Genomic DNA, 18,611 nt, shown 5'->3' with positions numbered 1-18,611 from the left:
TACTCTGTGCAGAGCTCTATACTTAGTTCTGGGGAAAAAAACACAGGTGAGAATTAGGCATGATCCCTAATCCCCAAGATATCCTTTGCACACAGTAAGCGCTCAGTAAATAGGATTGATTGATTGGAAGAGGAGACAGATAAAAAGATATATAAAGTGCTTACTGTGCTTAAAGTGCTTACTGTGTAACTTTCGTGTCTTGATGCCTGTCCTGTCTCCCAATAGTAAGTACTTAATACCATCATCATTATTATTGATAATAATAATTATTATTATTATTATGGCATTTGTTAGGCACTTACTATGTGCCAAGCACTGTTCTAAACACTGGGGTAAATATAAGGTAATTAGGTTGTCCCACGAGGGGCTCACAGTCTCAATCCCCATTTTACAGATGAGGTAACTGAGGCAGAGAGAAGTTAAGTGACCTGCCCAAAGTCACAGAGCTAGGATTAGAACCCACGACCTCTGACTCCCAAGCCCATGCTCTTTCCACTAAGCCACGCTGCTTCTCAGTATTATTATTATTATCAGGGAAAAGCCCTATGTTACCAAGAGTGGGAGAAACGAAAGAGTAAAGCGAGAGAAAAGGAAGAAAAATACAATATTTCTCTAACCCAGGTGAAAACTGAGTGTTTTTGCTAGTATATATGCTACGTGTAAAGGGCACTCAAATAGACGCTCGTATTCATATTTGGTTTCTAATTCTAGAAAGCATGTACATGGTATACAAATATGAAAACAGTCTTTATTTGTTCCAGTTTAGTTCAATGAAGTCCTTACAGTGTGTGAAGTGCTATGCTTAGAATCAATCAATTGATGGTATATATGTTTTTAAATTTTCTTAAGGCTAAGTGCTTACTATGTGCCTGTACTTAGTTCAGGGCTCTGCAAACAGAAGCAGTGTGGTAAGTGCTTAGTACAGTGCTCTGCACACAGTAAGCGCTCAATAAATATGATTGAATGAATAATAATAATAATAATGGTATTTATTAAGTGCTTACTATATGCAAAGCACTGTTCTAAGCGCTGGGGAATTTACAAAGTGATCAGGTTGTCCCACGGGGGGCTCACAATCTTAATCCCCATTTTACAGATGAGGTAACTGAGGCACAGAGAAGTTAAGTGACTTGCCCAAAGTCACACAGCTGACAATTGGTGGAGCCGGGATTTGAACCCATGACCTCTGAATCCAAAGCCCGTGCTCTTTCCACTGAGCCACACTGCTTCTCTAAGCAGTGAATGAATGAATGAATGAATACTAAGCACTTAACAAATACCACCATTATTATTAGTGGATAGAGGCACAGGCCCGGGAGTCAGAAGGACCTGGGTTCTAATCCCGGCTCTGCCACTTATCTGCTGTGTGATTCTGGGCAAGTCACTTCACTCTCTGGGCCTCAGTTCCCTCATCTGTAAAATGGGGATTAAGACTGTGAGCCCCATGTGAGACAGGGACTGTGTCCAAACTGATTTACTTGTGTCACCCTCAGAACTTAGTACAGTGCCTGGCACATAGTAAGCACTTAACAAATACCATATAAAAAAATCATTCAATTATTCAATGAGACTTGTTGAGGGCCTGCTATGTGCAGAGCACTGTACAAAGTGGTTGGGAGAGTACAGTAGGGTTAGTGGACATAGTCCCTGCCCTTGAGCAGCTTAGACAAGCACTGAAATGCTTTAGAGATCGAGGAAAAGGAAAAAGGGATATGCTTATGAGTAACTGCTTAAGTAATAGGATATGTAAGATAGGCTATGTAGGGAGGCAGCATGGAAAGAGGACCTGGGTTCTAATCCTGACTCTGCCATTCTCTGAGCTTCAGTTACCTCATCTGTAAAATGGGGATTAAGACTGTGAGCCCCACACGGGACAATCTGATCACCTTGTATCCTCCTCGGCGCTTAGAACTGTGCTTTGCACAAAGTAAGCGCTTAGCAAATGCCATTATTATTATTTGCCCACTTTATGACCTTGGGCAAGTCACTTAACTTCTCTGGGCCTCAGTTTCCTCATCTGTAACATGGAGATTCAAATTCTGTTCTCTCTCCCACTTAGACTGTGAGCCCCAAGTGGGACAGGGACTGTATCTGATTTGATTGTATTCATTCTACCCCAGTGCTTAGTGCAGTGCTTGGTACATAGTAAGTGCTTAACAAATAGAGTAATAATAACAGAGAAGCAGCATGGCTCAGTGGAAAGAGCATGGGCTTTGGAGTCAGAGGTCATGGATTCAAATCCCAGCTCTGCCAATTGTTAGCTGTGTGACTTTGGGCAAGTCACTTAACTTCTCTGTGCCTCAGTTACCTCATCTATAAAATGGGGATTAAGACTGTGAGCCCCTGTGGGACAACCTGATTGCCTTGTATCCCCCAGCACTTAGAACAGTGCTTTGCACATAGTCAGTGCTTAATAAATGCCATTATTATTATTAACACTGATGATAAAAATAATGAATCAACTGTGTGAATCTAAGTTGACATTTGTGAAATTTTGGCACTGAAAGGCACATTTGTTCAGGAGTGAATCTGGTGATGTAGAGAATGCTTTTTGCAAAAGACTTCTATAATAATAATAATAATAATAATAATAATAATAATAATAAATAACGCAGAGTTCCATTAAACCCACAGTGAATTTTGTATGAGGCTGTTTTAAAATAATCCTTACATCTAAAATTAATTTCATTAATAAAGGTAAAATCTAATTCAAAAGCTAAATGGACAGGATCATTGTCTCTGAGAAGATATTACAAAGAGTCTCTTGTTAACACAATTACTATTATTATTATATGTACAAAAGACCTACAGGAGGTTATGCATTCCCAAGAATCTATTGTTCATTACTAGTTAATATTAGTCTTTGCTGTAAAACTTTCTGCTTTCAAGTGCAGTGCTGAACCCAAAATCTCATCTTTTAATCAAATGTAAATTGTGCTTCTGTTAAAAAGGCTTCAAATTTCATTTCCTAGATGTAAGAATATATTTGATACAGAAAGTTGTGCAAAAGTCCCCCTCTATTTTTGAGAGGTTATTAGTAAAATAGGTATTTGGGAATTTTTGTTTCATGGAAAATATGGGGATCAATCAGTCAGCATTTGTGCTGAGCACTGTACTAATAATTGTGGTTTTTGATAAGCACTTACTATGTGCCAGGCACTGTACTGAGCGCTGGGGTGGATACAAGTAAATATGGTTGGATACGGTCCCTGTCCCACATGGGGCTCACAGTCTTAATCCCCATTTTACAGATGAGGCAACTGAGGCGCACAGAGACGTGAATTGACTTACCCAAGACCACACAACAGACAAGTGGCGGAGCCGGGATTAGAACTCATGACCTTCTGAGTCCCAGGCCTTTGCTCTTTCCACCATGCCATGCTGTTTCCTAAGTACTAGGTACTTAGGAGAGTACAAAACAAAAGTGTTCCAACCCTCTTTATCAAGCTCTTATCACCCCTGTACTTATCGTCTCACTTTTTTATACCATAGTGCTGCTTTTTTTTCCTTATTGTATTTGTTAAGCACTTACTGTGTGCCAGGCACTGTACTAAGCACTGGGGTAGATACAAGATCATCAGGTCGGACACAGTCCCTGTCCCACATAGGGCTCACAGTCTCATTTTACAGATGAGATAACTGAGGCACAGAGAAGTGAAGTGATTTGCTCATGGCCACACAGCAACCAAGTGACAGAGCCAGGATTAGAACCCAGGTCCTTCTGACTCCCAGGCCTGTGCTCTGTCCGCTAGACCCCACTGCTTCTCCCGCTGCTACTTTAAGGGTGTAATAGGACAAAATATTGTAAAGTTAAAACGGTTTCCTGGAAAACACATGCATACAGTTCAACAACCACATTTCACCCGCCAGTCATTCCATCAGCAATCTCAGGCACTTATGAACTTATTTTTAGTCCGAACTTTTATATAAACTTTAATTCAATAATTTATTCTCTTTGTAAATATTTTTGTCTGCCCCATTAAAGTGTAAGCTCTTTGTGGGCAGAGAACATGTAACTTCTTTCTTTTCTATTTCTCAAATGTTTAGTGTACTGCATTGCAAGGGTCGGGCCCTTGAATGCTGCTGCTTCTACTATCACTACTACTACTACTAATAACGATGGTATTTGTTAAGCGTTTACTATATGCCAGGCACTGTACTAAGCGCTGGGGTGGATACAAGCAAATCGGGTTGGACACAGTCCCTGTCCCAAGTGGGGCTCACAGTCTCAATCCCCATTTTACAGATGAGGGAACTAAGGCCCAGAGAAGTGAAGCGACTTGCCCAAGTAACAAGCAGACAAGTGGTGGAGTCAGAATTAGAACCCATGACCTTCTGACTCCCAGGCCCATGCTCTATTCACTACACCATGCTGCTACATAGCGTCATCATCAGTGGCATTTATTGAATGCTTGCTGTGTGCAGACCACTGTACTAAGTGCTTGGGAAAGTACAATACAACAGTTGCCAGACACATTCCCTGCCCACGAGGAGCTTACTGGTTAGCGCATGGCTAAAATTCACAATTCTCTATGATTTTTATTTCCCCCTCTGAACTCTTTATGTGTGAACTATTCTCAGTATTTTGTGAATGCTAGGTACTGAAAAGTAAATTGTTCTAAAACTAGTAATATAGACACTGAGACTACTGAAAATCAGTGTAAGAATTGCAAACATGGAATTGAGTAATTGAAAAAGGAATCTAAACTTGATGCAGTAAATTATTCCAGCGGAAATCTGGCTATCCATCTGGTTATCTAAACCCGTCGATTGTCCGAACAGAACCTAATTGATTTAATTTAAAAGTCTGGATAATGAAAACAAAGTATCTGCTTGTCTAAGCTAGGCTGACCAACTGAGTTTAGACATCTGAATTTTCGATCAGACCAAATCTCAGTTTCCATTGGATAACATGTCCTCTGGATAGAATATAGTTTAGAAGCTACTTATAGAGTAGATTCCCTACTAAGAGCAAAAAATACATGAAAAAATTGTTTATGCCAATGGCAGAGAGAAAGCAGAGGTGAAGGAAGTTTTAGCAGCTGAAACTCACTGTCTATCTCTAATAATAATAATGAATAATAATTCTGGTATTTGTTAAGCGCTTACTATGTGCCAAGCACTGTTCTAAGCACTGGGGTAGATACAAGGTAAGCAGGTTGTCCCGTGGGCTCATAGTCTAAATCCCCATTTTACAGATGAGGTAACTGAGGCCCAGAGAAGTTACGTGGCTTGCCCAAGGTTACACGGCAGACAAATGGTGGAGCTGGAATTAGAACCCACGTCCTCTGACTTCCAAGCCCGGGCTCTTGCCACTAAGCCACACTGCTCTCTGAAAAGCTGCTGCTCGATGCTCTCTCATGTAACAGAGAGGCGCTAAATAATGTTTTCTTCCCATATAAAATTCTCACTGCGATTTCACTCGTTTCTGCTAGCATACTGAGGGAATCACAAGTGTCACCCTTGGTCAGAATTGGCCCTGCATTTTTCAAGTGTGCTAGAGTTGAAAGCTTGTAGAAATAGGATCAGCGGATATAAACCCATGGCCTCTTCTAGTCTTAGCAGTAATGAGATTGAAGAGGATATTTTTTTTATACATTAAAAAAAACTCTGTGCATAAACAAATGTATACATTTTCTGTTCTGTGTATTTTTTGGAGGAATTTAACAAGGTTCTCAATTCCCTGAGTTCAGAACTGCTTTTCTTTCCCTGGGCCAATCTGCTTGACTCAGTGCCGTGGAATGCTCTGAAATAGCCATTTTGGCATGTCAGGTACATAGCTAGTCAGATTTTTTCAGCTGTGTGATGTTTACCTGTTATTCCAGAAGTGAAAGAACCTTTTAGGTTTTTTAGGTAAATATGTTAAAAGTTGTATTATTAAAGTAAATTGAGCAAAATTGGTACACCCGGCATAATTTAGCCGACTACAACCCAGACCCAGAATGACAGACTCTACCTCTATGAAGGAGCTAGAAAACTGAATTACCTAATAAGTTTAGAGTTATAGCTGGAATCGCAGAGTTTTTGCCTTTAGGCATTAATGTTCCCCAACCCTCGGATCCTGAACAACTTGATGACTTTTCTGTACATATCATCAAATGAGTCAACGAGAGACTTTTTGGGAAGCAGAGATAGTGTTATTTTGGGGTTTTCAATTATGTTTTGCTACTATTAGTCTGATTGATTATTTTAGTAGTGCTTTATTTCAGACATTTGGCTCCTTGCAGGAAAACACCCAGAATTCAAAAAATTCATTCATCCATTCATTCATTTATTCAATCGTATTTATTGAGCACTTACTGTGTGCAGAGCACTGTACTAAGTGCTTGGAAAGAATGATACAGCAATAAAGAGAGACAATCCCTGTCCACAACAGGCTGACAGTCTCGGGGTGGGCGGGAGACAGACATCAAAACAAGTGAACAGGCATGAATATAAATAAATAGAATTATAGATTATATACATAAGTGCTGTGGGGCAGGGAGATGCCGGGGGAAGAGCAAAAGACCAAAACACAGAGCAGGGACTTTTGAAGGGATAGGTAGTACTTAAATGATGCCACTACATTCTTGGAAAGCAGGTGGACCTAAAATAGAACAACCAGCTGTGTTTTGCTCCAGGAGCATATGGATGTCACAATTCTCCTCTTCTCTGCCCTATCCTGTTGTGTTCTTGGGGAATGGGCTGGTTACTGAAACACACATTCTCCAAAACACAAGTCATGTAGAGGGAATGCTCTAAATATGGATCTATTAACGGTAGAGGACATTCCACTGCCACCAAAGCAGGGTGTAACCTGCCTGTGGGCTTTGTCGCTGGCTTTGACGTTGGTAAACATAAGGAGTTAGTCTGGCTCTGTTAGAAACTCCCGTGAGCAGCCCCCAAACAGCCCAGTTGAGTCAGGCCAGTGGGGGCGGTTGAGGCTGCCGCAGAAGAAGCCAAGTCTCTCCTCCTTCCCCTCCTTCCCCTCCCACACTGCTGTTTGCCACAACCACTTCTGCTGCCCCTTCAGCCCAGAAAGCAGCAATGCTGGCTGCAGGAGTGGGCAGAAAATGGCACCCTCAAGCAGTAACAGCAACTTATTGAGCTACTATGGCCCTCTTCCTCCTCCCATCTTTCTTTATCCCTCTCGCCACTCCCTCCCTCCTCCTCCCACTTCCTTTGGGATGATGATGGTGGTATTTAAGTGCTGGGGGAGATACAAGGTAATCAGGTTGGACGCAGCACCTGTCCCACATGAGACTCACAGTTTTTATCCCCCTTTTGCAGATGAGCGCTTAGTTCAGTGCTCTGCACACAGTAAGCGCTCAAGAAATACGATTGAATGAATGAGGTAACTGAGGCACAGAGAAGTGAAATGACTTGCCCAAGGTTACACAAAAGACATGTGTCAGAAGTGGGATTAGAACTCAGGTCCTTCTGACTCGGCAGCCCAGGCCCAATCCACTAAATCACGCTGACTCTAACCCCTCCATCAATCAGTCAATCAATAGTATTTATTGAGTACTTACTGTGTGCACAGAACTGTACTTAGCGCTTGAGAGAATACAGCGTGGCTTAGTGGAAAGAGCACAGGCTTGGGAGTCAGAGGTCATGGCTTCTAATCCCAACTCCACCACTTGTCAGCTGTGTGACTTTGGGCAAGTCACTTAACTTCTCTGTGCTTCAGTTACCTCATCTGTAAAATGAGGATTAAGACTGTGAGCCCCCCGTGGGACAACCTGATTACCTTGTATCTATCCCAGTGCTTAGAACAGTGCTTGGAACATAGTAAGCGCTTAACAAATACCATCATTATTATTACAATATAAGAGAGTTGGTAGACACAATTCCCTGCCCACAATGAGGGGATCTGCAATATTCAGCAAACAAGGGTGGGGGAATTCATTTTTCTAAAACAAGTATATGGTATTCTATAGATTTTGGAAGAAGACTCAACAATGAAGAAGCAAATCTTCAGGTAGTGTTTTCAAAACTAACATAATTAATCAATAGTTTTTATTGAACATTTACTGTGAGCAAAGTCCTACATTTATTCATTCAATCGTATTTATTCAGTGCTTACTGTGTGCACAGCACTGTACTAAGCGCTATATTAAGCACATGAGAGAGGAAAACAGAGTTAGAAAACAGAATCCCTGCCTTAGAGGATCTTACAATATAGCACGGGAGACAGACACAAAATAAATAGGAGAAAGAATGGGCAGGGAACATGACCGCTAATTTTGTTGCAGTACTCTCCTGAGAGTTTAGTACTGTGCTTTGCACATAGTAGGTACTCAGGGAATCCACTGATCAATTGAAAGAAGAGAATGGAAAGAGGGATACATAGATGAGTTAGTGCTTAAATAGTAGAGTATGGAAGATAAAATGTGCGGAATTCCTATGAGTGGTTGTGAGTATGTAAGTGCAGAGGTAAGAAGCAGCATGCTGTAGTGGATAGAAGAAGAGGGTAAACTGGGAATATAATTGGGGAAAAGAGTAGATTGTAAGGAGGAGACCATGGGAAGCAGCATGATGTAGTGGATAGGGCATGGGCCTGAGAGTCAGGAGGTCATGGGTTCTAATTCCGCTCTGCCATTTGTCTGCTGGGTGGCCTTGGTCAAGTCATTTAACTTCTCTGTGCCTCTGTTTTCTCATCTGTAAAATGGGGGTTAAGGCTGTGAGCCCCATGCACGACAGGGACTGTGGCCAACCAAATTTGCTTGTATCTACCCCAGCACTTAGGACAGTGCCTGGCACATAGTAAGCACTTAACAAATATCATAATTATTACATTATTGTTATTATTATTATGAGGCCATTTGTCAGAAGAAGCAGCAGCATGGCCTAGTGGGTAGAACACGGGCCTGGGAGTCAGAAGGACCTGGGTTCTAATCCCAGCTCTGCCACTTGTCTGCTGTGTGACCCTGGGCAAGTCACTTCACTTCTCTGTTACCTCAGTTACCTCAACCGTAAAATGGGGATGAAGACTGTGAGCCCCATGTGGGACTGTGTCCAACCTGATTAGCATGTATCTACCCCAATGTCTAGTACAATGCCTGCTACATAATAAGCCTTTAACAAATACCACAAAAAAATGCCAGAAACTTCTGTTTGATGCAGAGAGGCGTGGATAGCCACTGAATGTTTCCAAAGAGTGAAGTAAGGTATTCTGAGGAACATTTTAAGAAGTTGGTCTGGGAAGCAGAAAGGCATTCAGCCAGCCTTCTCCTTTCTACCTTACCTTGCCGATATCCAACAACAACCCAATCAATCAATTAATTGCATTTACTGAGAGCTTACTGTGGGCAGGGAATGTGTCTACCAATTCTGTTATGTTGTACTCTCCCAAGCGCTCTGCACACAGTGAGCTCTCAATAAATGCAATTAATTGATTGGGTGGTAGACACATTCCCTGCCCACAACGAGCTTACAGTCTAGAGAGGGGTCTAGATATTAACATAATTACATGAATTATGGATATTTATGTACATAAGCGTTGTAGGACGGAAGGAGGGGTGAATGAAGGGTGTCGATCCAAGTGCAAGGGTGATGCAACAGGGAGTGGGAGAAGAGGAAATGAGGGCTTAGTTGGGGAAGGACTCTTGGAGGAGATGTGCTTTTAATAAGGCCTAGAAGGCGGGAAGAGCAACTGTCTGTCGGATGTGAAGAGAGAGGGAGTTCCGAGGCAGAGGCAGGATGTGGCCCAGAGGTCGGTGGTGAGATAAATGAGCTCGAAGTACGGTGATAGGTTAGCATTAGGAGGAACGAAGTTTTCGGGATGGGTTGTAGTAGGAAAGCAGTGAGTTAAGGTAGGAGGGGGTAAAGTGATTGAGTGCTTTAAAGCCGACGATGAGGAGTTTTTTTTCGATGCCGAGGTGGATGAGCAACCACTGGAGGTTCTGGAGGAGTGGGGAAACATGGGCTGAACATTTTTAGATAAAAATGACCCAGGCAACAGAGCCAACTATGGAGTAGAGTGGGGAGAGACAGGAGGCAGGGAAGTTAGCAAGGAGGCCGATGCAGTAATCAAGATGGGATAGGATAAATGCTTGCATTAGCGTCATGACAGTTTGGATGGAGAGGAGTGGGTGAATTTTAGCGCTGTTGCGAAGGTTGAACTAACAGGATTTCAGGACAGATTGAATATATGGGTAGAATGAGAGAGAGGTGAGTCAAGGATGACGCCAATGTTATGGGCTTTTGAGACAGGGAGGATGGTGCTTAGTACAGTGCTCTGCACACAGTAAGTGCTCAATAAATATGATGGAATGAATGAATGAATGATGGTGGTGCTGTCTACAGTGACAGGAAAGTCAGGGGGGAGGACAGGGTTTGGTAGACATGATCCCAGCTGTGATCTGCACTTCCTTCCTCTAACGCCAATCTACTCTCCGTACCTCAATTTCATCTATGTGTCGTCGACCCCTTGCTCACATTTTCCCTCAGGCCTGGAACTCCCTCTTCCCTAATATCTGCAGACCACCACGCTCCCAACCTTGAAAATACCCTTAAAATTGCATCGCTTCCAAGAGGCCTCCCCTGACTGAGCCCTCATTTCCCCCATCCGCCCTTCCCTCCGCATTGGCTTGTGAACTTGGATGTGTCCCCCTTAAGCACTTTGGTGCTAACCCCAAACCCTCAGAACCTAGAGAAGCAGCATGGCTCAGTGGAAAGAGCACGGGCTTTGGAGTCAGAGGTCATGGGTTCAAATCCCGGCTCCGCCACATGTCTGCTGTGTGACTTTGGGCAAGTCACTTAACTTCTCTGAGCCGAGCCCACTGTTGGGTAGGGACCGTCTCTATGTGTTGCCAACTTGTGCTTCCCAAGCGCTTAGTACAGTGCTCTGCACACAGTAAGCGCTCAATAAATACGATTGATTGATTGATTGATTCTCTGAGCCTCAGTTACTGCACCTGTAAAATGGGGATTAAGACTGTGAGCCCTACGTGGGACAACCTGATCACTTTGTATCCCCACAAGTGCTTAGAACAGTGCTTTGTACATAGGAAGCGCTTAACAAATGCCAACATTAATATTGTTATTATTATTATGGACATATCCTTATCCTCTCGATATTGCATTGAATACTTTGTGCTTTTCTGAACAAAATGGGTCTTTCAGCTGTCTCCTCTAGACTTTTCTGGAGGGAACAATACTCCAGTTTTCTTCCACCCACTGAGCATCTCATTTTGATGTTTTGGGTCCTGATTTTTAACTTCTTCAGATCTTCTTTATTTCTACTTTAAGTTTTAAGTACCAAAAACCAAATCCCCCAACTCCGGTAGATCATCTTCCCCAGTGAAAGCAGTGTGGTCCAGTGGAAAGAGCACGGGCCTGGGAGACAGAAGGTTCTAATCCCGGCTGTGTCACTGGTCTGCTGTGTGACCTTGGGCAAGTCACTTAACTTCTCTGTGATTCAGTTACCTCATCTGTAAACTGGGAATTAAGACTGGGAGCCCTTTGTGGGATAGGAACTGTGTCCAACCCGATTATCTACCCCAGTGCTTAGTATAGTGCCTAGAACAAAGTAAGTGCTTAACAAATACTACTAAAAAACAAATGGGAAAATAAGAAAAAAAACTGTGTATCATAACCTTTTGTTCACAGTTGTTCAGACGATTGTAAAGCCACAGGACAGTGTTCTTACCCAAGCCAGTGTGCAAGTACTATCGGATGAGAATCTGAATCAAATTCTTCACAGAAATCCAAATATTGTACTATATACCTACTGGATTGCACAATCAACTTATTTTTAACAACAACAAAAAAAACCCCCAAGTTTTCTGATAGGATTGAGTCACTCCTCTAATGACAACCTACTCACTATACCTCCATCTCGTCTATCTCACCGCTAACCGACCCCTTGGACACATCCTCCCTCTTCATATTCGACAGACCATCACTTGCCCCACCTTCACAGCTTTACTAAAATCACATCCCCTCCAAAGAGTCCTTCCCCGACTAAGCCCTCATTTCTCCTACTCCCTCTCTCTTCAGTGGCACCCATGCACTTGGATACGTCTCCTTTAAGTACTTGATATTCACCCCACCCTCAGCACTTATGTGTATATCCACAATTTATATTAATGTCTGTCTCCCCCTCTAGACTGTTGGGTAGGGTCCATCTCTATATGTTGCTGACTTGTACTTCCCAAGCACTTAGTTCAGTGCTCTGCACACACTAAGTGCTCAATAAATACGATTGAATGAATGAATGAATGACTGCAAGCTCCTTATGGACAGGGAATGGGTCTACCAACTCTGTTGTATTCTCCCAAGTGCTCAGTACTGCACACAGTAAATGCTCAATAAATACCATTGCTTCATTGATTTTTGTCTTTCTGCTTCTATTACTTGACAAATAATAACGATAGCACTTGTTAAATCTTTACTATGTTCCAAGCATTATGTTAAACTCTGAAGTAGATGCAGTATAGTCAGGGAGGGAGAATGGGTATTTAATCCTCATTTAGCAGATGAGAAAACTGGAGCCACAGAGAAGTAAAGTGCCAAGTGCCAAGAAGGGCACACGGCAGACAAATGTTAGAACCAGGATTAGAGTCCAGTTCTCCTGACTCCCAGCCCTATACTCTTTCCACTGAGAAACTTGGCATGGAAGCAGGAACTGCCAAATCCTGCCAGTATGACCTGTACACCTTCTGGCTCCATCCCTTCTTTTTCACCCAAACTGCTGTAACAAACCACCTGTAACAAACTCTGGTCTTGCCTCAGCTAGACTATTGCATAGCCTCCTTGCTGGTCTCCCAGCCTCTCCCCTCTCCAATTTGTACTGCATGTTGCTTCTCTGATCATCTTTCTGAAAGCACTGTTCGGCCCTCATCTCTCCTCAAAACCCTTTACTGGCTTTTCCCATCAAACAGAAACTCACAGTTGGTTTCAAGGATCTCCACCATCTAGCTCCACCTTACCTATTTTCTCCCACTCTTCCCCAACTCATTGGCTGTACTACTCCCAAACCAACCTTCTAACTACACCTCGCTCTAGACTTTCCTGCTTCCATCTCCTAACTTCAAAGCCCTACTGAGAGCTCACTTCCTCCAGGAGGCCTTCCCGGACTGAGCCCCCTCCTTCCTCTCCCCCTCCTCCCCTTCCCCATCCCCCCCGTCTTACCTCTTTCCCCTCCCCGCAGCACCTGTATATATGTATATATGGTTGTACATATTTATTACTCTATTCATTTTACTTGTACATATTTATTCTATTTATTTTATTTTGTTAATATGTTTTGTTTTGTTGTCTGTCTCCCCCTTCTAAAATGTGAGCCCACTTTTGGGTAGGGACCGTCTCTATATGTTGCCAACTTGTACTTCCCAAGCGCTTAGTACAGTGCTCTGCACACAGTAAGCGCTCAATAAATATGATTGAATGAATGAATGAATGAATAACTCATGGTGTCCCCCACCTGTTACTCTCTCCCTCTCCACATTGGATAGACCACAGCTGTCCCCAAATTCAAATCCCCTTCTAAAAATCCCACCTTCTCCCAGGGAATTAATGCCCTGATTAATTTCCCACTACTCTGAGCCATATCATCTTAGGCCAACACTAGCGCTTAAGAACTTACGCTTAAGAACTTACCGACACCTACCTTAGCACTTATACCCCCTTTTATTTGTTTATCTTTGACCTCTCCAGTTGTAAATCTTTTTATGTTTGTCCCCCCCCCCCCCCCATTAGACTATAAACACCTTGTGGGCAAGGACCAGGTCATTTTGTTATTCTACACTTCCCAAATGCCTAGTACAGTGTGCTTGCATCAAGTGGACACTCAATAAATTCTACTAGTACTATTGTTATTATTTTACCCTAAAGCGACCTCAGACTTACCCAATGGTATAAGTGCCGGCTTTTAATATCAAGTGTGAGGACAAAAATAGAGCAATAAAGCAAAACAGGGATTGAAGGTGGCAGGGAGATTTCACAGGACTAAAGGTCAGAAAACATGATTTTTGGTCTCTTCGGCCCTGATCAGAAATTCTCAGATCTTTTCAGAAAGCTGTGGGTGCAACAGTGGCTGAACCTCCACAGCTGGAAACTCAGAAGGGTAATGGGTTTCATTGTCCAATGAATTAATGCATATTTTTAATAGCGTTTTTCTGGTTTGGGCTTTTTTTTTGAAGGTTGGTCCCATATTTCATTGATTCTAATTTTATTGTTACTCTAAGTTCTCTTTGATTTTTCAAAGTGGGTTTTTAATGGTCCTGAAACCGCATGTCCAGTTAATTGACGCCTGGGAATTAATTACCCATGAATAAATACAATATAAAATGAACTGTTGTAGTTCTTGTTAGAAAGTGGGCCTTCTGGCCATCCTTTTTAGAACAGTTGAAACAATGTAAGGCTCCTAAGTAAACAACTACCCTGTTTGATCAGGCTTTGTCCCTCTGAAGAAGGGACCATATTATGTAGTCTCTTGATACTTAAAGGTCCTTTGAGGTCTGGGAGGCAAAGGTTGAGATCATTCTGGGAAGGAGTTAAAAAGGGTGAAGATCAGTGCTTTGGGAGAGTGTAGCGGGATCAATCAATCAATCGTATTTATTGAGCGCTTACTGTGTGCAGAGCACTGTACTAAGAGCTTGGGAAGTACAAGTTGGCAATATATAGAGACAGTCATCATCACCATCATCTTCATCAATCGTATTTATTGAGCGCTTACTATGTGCAGAGCACTGTACTAAGCGCTTGGGAAGTACAAATTGGCAACATATAGAGACAGTCCCTACCCAACAGTGGGCTCACAGTCTAAAAGGGGGAGACAGAGAACAAAACCAAACATACTAACAAACTAAAATAAATAGGATAGATATGTACAAGTAAAATAAATAAATAAATAGAGTAATAAATATGTACAACCATATATACATATATACAGGTGACAGTGGGCTCACAGTCTAGAAGGGGGAGACAGAGAACAAAACAAAACATATTAACAAAATAAAATAAATAGAATAGGTATGTACAAGCAAAATAAATAAATAGAGTAATAAATACATACAAACATATATACACATATATAGGTGCTGTGGGGAAGGGAAGGAGGTAAGACGGTGGGGATGGAGAGGGGGACAAGGGAGACAGGAAGGAGGGGGCTCAGTCTGGGAAGGCCTCCTGGAGGAGGTGAGCTCTCAATAGGGCCTTGAAGGGAGGAAGAGAGCTAGCTTGATGGATGTGGGGAGGGAGGGTATTCCAGGCCATTGGGATGACGTGGGCCGGGGGTCGACGGCAGGACAGGCGAGAACAAGGCACGGTGAGGAGATTAGCGGCAGAGAGCGGAGGGTGCGGGCTGGGCTGTAGAAGGAGAGAAGGGAGATGAGGTAGGAGGGGGCAAGGTGATGGAGAGCCTTGAAGCCAAGGATGAGGAGTTTCTGCCTGATGCGTAGGTTGATTGGTAGCCACTGGAGATTTTTGAGGAGGGGAGTAACATGCCCAGAGCGTTTCTGGACAAAGACAATCCAGGCAGCGGCGTAAAGTATGGATTGAAGTGGGGAGAGACAAGAGGATGGGAGATCGGAGAAGATGCTGATACAATATTCCAGATGGGATAGGATGAGAGATTGAACGAGCAGGGTAGCACTTTGGATGGAGAGGAAAGGGCGGAGCCTATGTTTTGGGACTATTCGAACCTGGTGTGCTTCTTGTGTGCACTGGTGCTCCCAGAATATGGGTTGAGAGGGTGTCCAAAGATGTTGTGGGAGATGTGCCCTACACATTCCAGTGGGACAGTAGATTGCTCTATGTAGGAGGTGATGACTTAGTGGATTGAGCATGGGCCTGGGAGTCAGAAGGTTGTGGGCTCTACTCCTGGCTCTGCCACTTGTGTTGTGTGATCTTGGGCAGCTCATTTCGCTTCTCTGGACCTAAATTCTCTCATCTGGAAAATGGGGATTGAGACAGTGAGCCCCATATGGGACAGGGACTGCGTCCAACACGTTTTGTTCGTCATATTCGTTCATTCATTCAATCGTATCTATCAAGCGCTTACTGTGCCCAGAGGGATGCACTAAGCGCTTTGAAAGTACAATTTGGCAACATATAGAGACATTCCCTACTCTACAACGGGCTCACAGTCTAGAAGGGAGAGACAGACAACAAAACAAGTAGACAGGCATCAATAGCATCGACTCATCCACCCCGGCGCTTGGTACAGTGTCTGGCACACAGTAAGTGCTTAACAAATACCCCAGTTCTTCTTCTTCACGTGGAGGCTCAGAGAAAAACGGGATGAGCACTGTTGCGGGGATTGGTCTGGGTGGAAGGAAATAGAGAGATGGGGGTACTTCATTTGGTGGGGGCGGGGGGGGGGATTGGCGGGAGAGGAAGAGTGGCAGGGGTGAGTGACCCCCGAGTGGGAGGGGGGTCAGCCCTGGGGGCAGGGTTAGCCCTTAAGATAGGGGAGGTCAGAGGCTTGGAGGGTTAGTTAGTGGCCCGACCTAGGGGCTGGTCACTCCGTGCCAGCCTCAGGAGAAGGCTAGCGCGATGCTGGCTGGGGCGTGCCAGCTGGAGGGGTCTAGGGGGCCCCGCTCCCTCCGGCGCAGGAAGAGGGCGAGGCCGGGAGACAAAAGCCGCTGGGAGCGGTCGGGAGCGGGCACCGGGGGGTCGGGGGGCAGGGGGCGGGCGGAGAGGCGGGGGGCGGGGACCGGCCCCGGCCGCACGGAGCGCCGAAGGGGGAACGGCGGAACAAAAGGCGGCTCTGCGGGCCGGCCGGCCGCTCCCACTGCAGCTCTCCGGGGCCGTGCACCGCGACTCGCCCGGTAGAAGCGCCCCCGGAGCCCGAAAATGCGGCCCAAGAAGGCGGGCGGCGGCCGCTGCACCTGGTGCCTTCTGCTGCCGCTGCTGCCGCTGCTGCTGCCGCCCGCCAGCCTGGCCGCCGAACAGCGGGACAGACAGTGAGTACCCCCGGCCTCCCTCCGCCCCAACCCCACCGGGGCATCACCGACACTACCCACCCCGCCCGGCTCCGCCGCCCGGTTGCCGCGTGACCTTGGACAAGTCACTTCATCTCTCTGGGCCTCCGTTCTCTCGGCTGGAAAATGGGGATGGAGACTGGGAAGCCCCACACGGGCTTGGCTTCCATCCGCCCCAGCGCTTAGTACGGTGCCTGGCACATAGTAAGCGCTTAGCAAATACCTTCATTATTACTCTCTCCTGGCCCTCCCCCATGCCGCGGCTCGGAGAAGGCTTGGGAAGTCTTCTCGCCTGGTTTCCTCCGAGGGGCATCTGAGCTATCCCATTTCTTCATCTTCTTTATCATTTACTTTTCCAGGCTTGCTTCTTCATTAGCCATTGCGGGGAAGAGGATTAGGGTGGAAAAACCAATTGATACCGTTAGGGATATATGTGTGTATGCACGTGTTTGTGCCTCTACATATATATATATATATATTTATATGTGTGTGTGTATATACATATATATGTGTGTGCATACATATATATACATGTTTATATGTGTGTATACATACATATATACATACATGTATATATATATATATATATATATATATATATATATACACACACACACAGGCGCATGCCCACACACACATACATATGTATCTGTCCAGTTGATAAAAGCAAACTCAAGCCTCCCAGTTACATTTTCCTTAAAAAAATTTTTATTTTGGAAAAAGGAGGAAGAGTTGTGGGGTTTTTTTTTTTTTTTGCATTTTTCCTCTAGTTTGCTTTGTTTTATTGCATTAGTTTATGACCCGTTGACATAGTGAGGGGATGTACTAACTAGCTGCCATGGAGGATTTTCAATTTACTCTACTTAGTAAAAAACATTTCACATCCTGCCAAGTTCTGCCAAAACCTGACAGGGCTGTTAGTCAAAGGGTCTTGAGCAGGAGCTGTCAAGGTACTATTCAGTCTGTCCAAGTTAAACATTTTATTTTCAAGCACAACGCTGTTAGATGGCTTAATTTAATCAGGGAATGTTTACACCTCCCCCCCCCCCCCGCCCCCCCAAAAGTAAGAATCAGACCCAACAATGTAACTATATGGGTTTCATTTAGCTCTGAGCTGGTAGTCAAGGGGGCCAGTTTGAAATGAAAAATTGCCCACTGTCTGCAACCATCTTCTCTCAAGAGGAACATGATTTTTCCCTTGCTGGGAATTTGCAATTGCTTAAGCCGTTGAAGCATTTTGATCTGGTAGATTTCAAACAGGGCATCCCTTATGAGAAGGTGTCAGAGAGTACTAATTCCCAATTCTGAAAGTTCTCAGTAGCTGATGCATTCGGACTGCAGTACCACAGAGATCTCACTGCCTGTCCGGTGAAATAGGATCTCCATAGTAATGGGGCCTGCTGAGAAAGAAACCCTGGGTTGGAATCCACTAAATGATGATTTTGAGGTTGCAAAATAGTCTGACCTTCATCCCAGAGAAACAATTCATCACTGCCTAAAAGACCCAACTGCTGCAACAATAAAGACACAGAAGGCTAAAACAGTTCTTGCATGTCCTACACTTTAAACCTTAACTTCTAGAAAACACTTGGGGTTTTTTATTTATTTTTTAAACAAAACCACAGGCATAAGTGAGTATGACATTTTAAGGACAATGTAAATGTATTGGAAACGTTTTTCACATTGCATAAAAAACCCATT

The 18,611-nt window shown here is 44.0% G+C and overlaps 1 protein-coding gene across 1 annotated transcript in view; it reads left to right on the top strand.

Annotated features, from left to right (window-relative positions):
* Positions 1-13,948: 13,948 nt before the first annotated feature.
* The window catches only part of CPAMD8 (C3 and PZP like alpha-2-macroglobulin domain containing 8), a 120,850-nt gene continuing 116,187 nt past the window's right edge, over positions 13,949-18,611 (top strand). Inside the window, exons 1-3 of the mRNA XM_038771803.1 lie at positions 13,949-14,050; positions 16,462-16,548; positions 16,762-16,892. Coding sequence (XP_038627731.1) covers positions 13,949-14,050; positions 16,462-16,548; positions 16,762-16,892 — 320 coding nt within the window. The remainder of the gene's footprint in view (positions 14,051-16,461; positions 16,549-16,761; positions 16,893-18,611) is intronic.

The sequence above is a fragment of the Tachyglossus aculeatus genome, chromosome X1, assembly GCF_015852505.1.
Source record: "Tachyglossus aculeatus isolate mTacAcu1 chromosome X1, mTacAcu1.pri, whole genome shotgun sequence".
Lineage (NCBI taxonomy): Eukaryota > Metazoa > Chordata > Mammalia > Monotremata > Tachyglossidae > Tachyglossus > Tachyglossus aculeatus.
The sequence above is the reverse complement of the archived record's forward strand: the minus strand, read 5'-3'. Positions and strand labels throughout refer to the sequence as shown.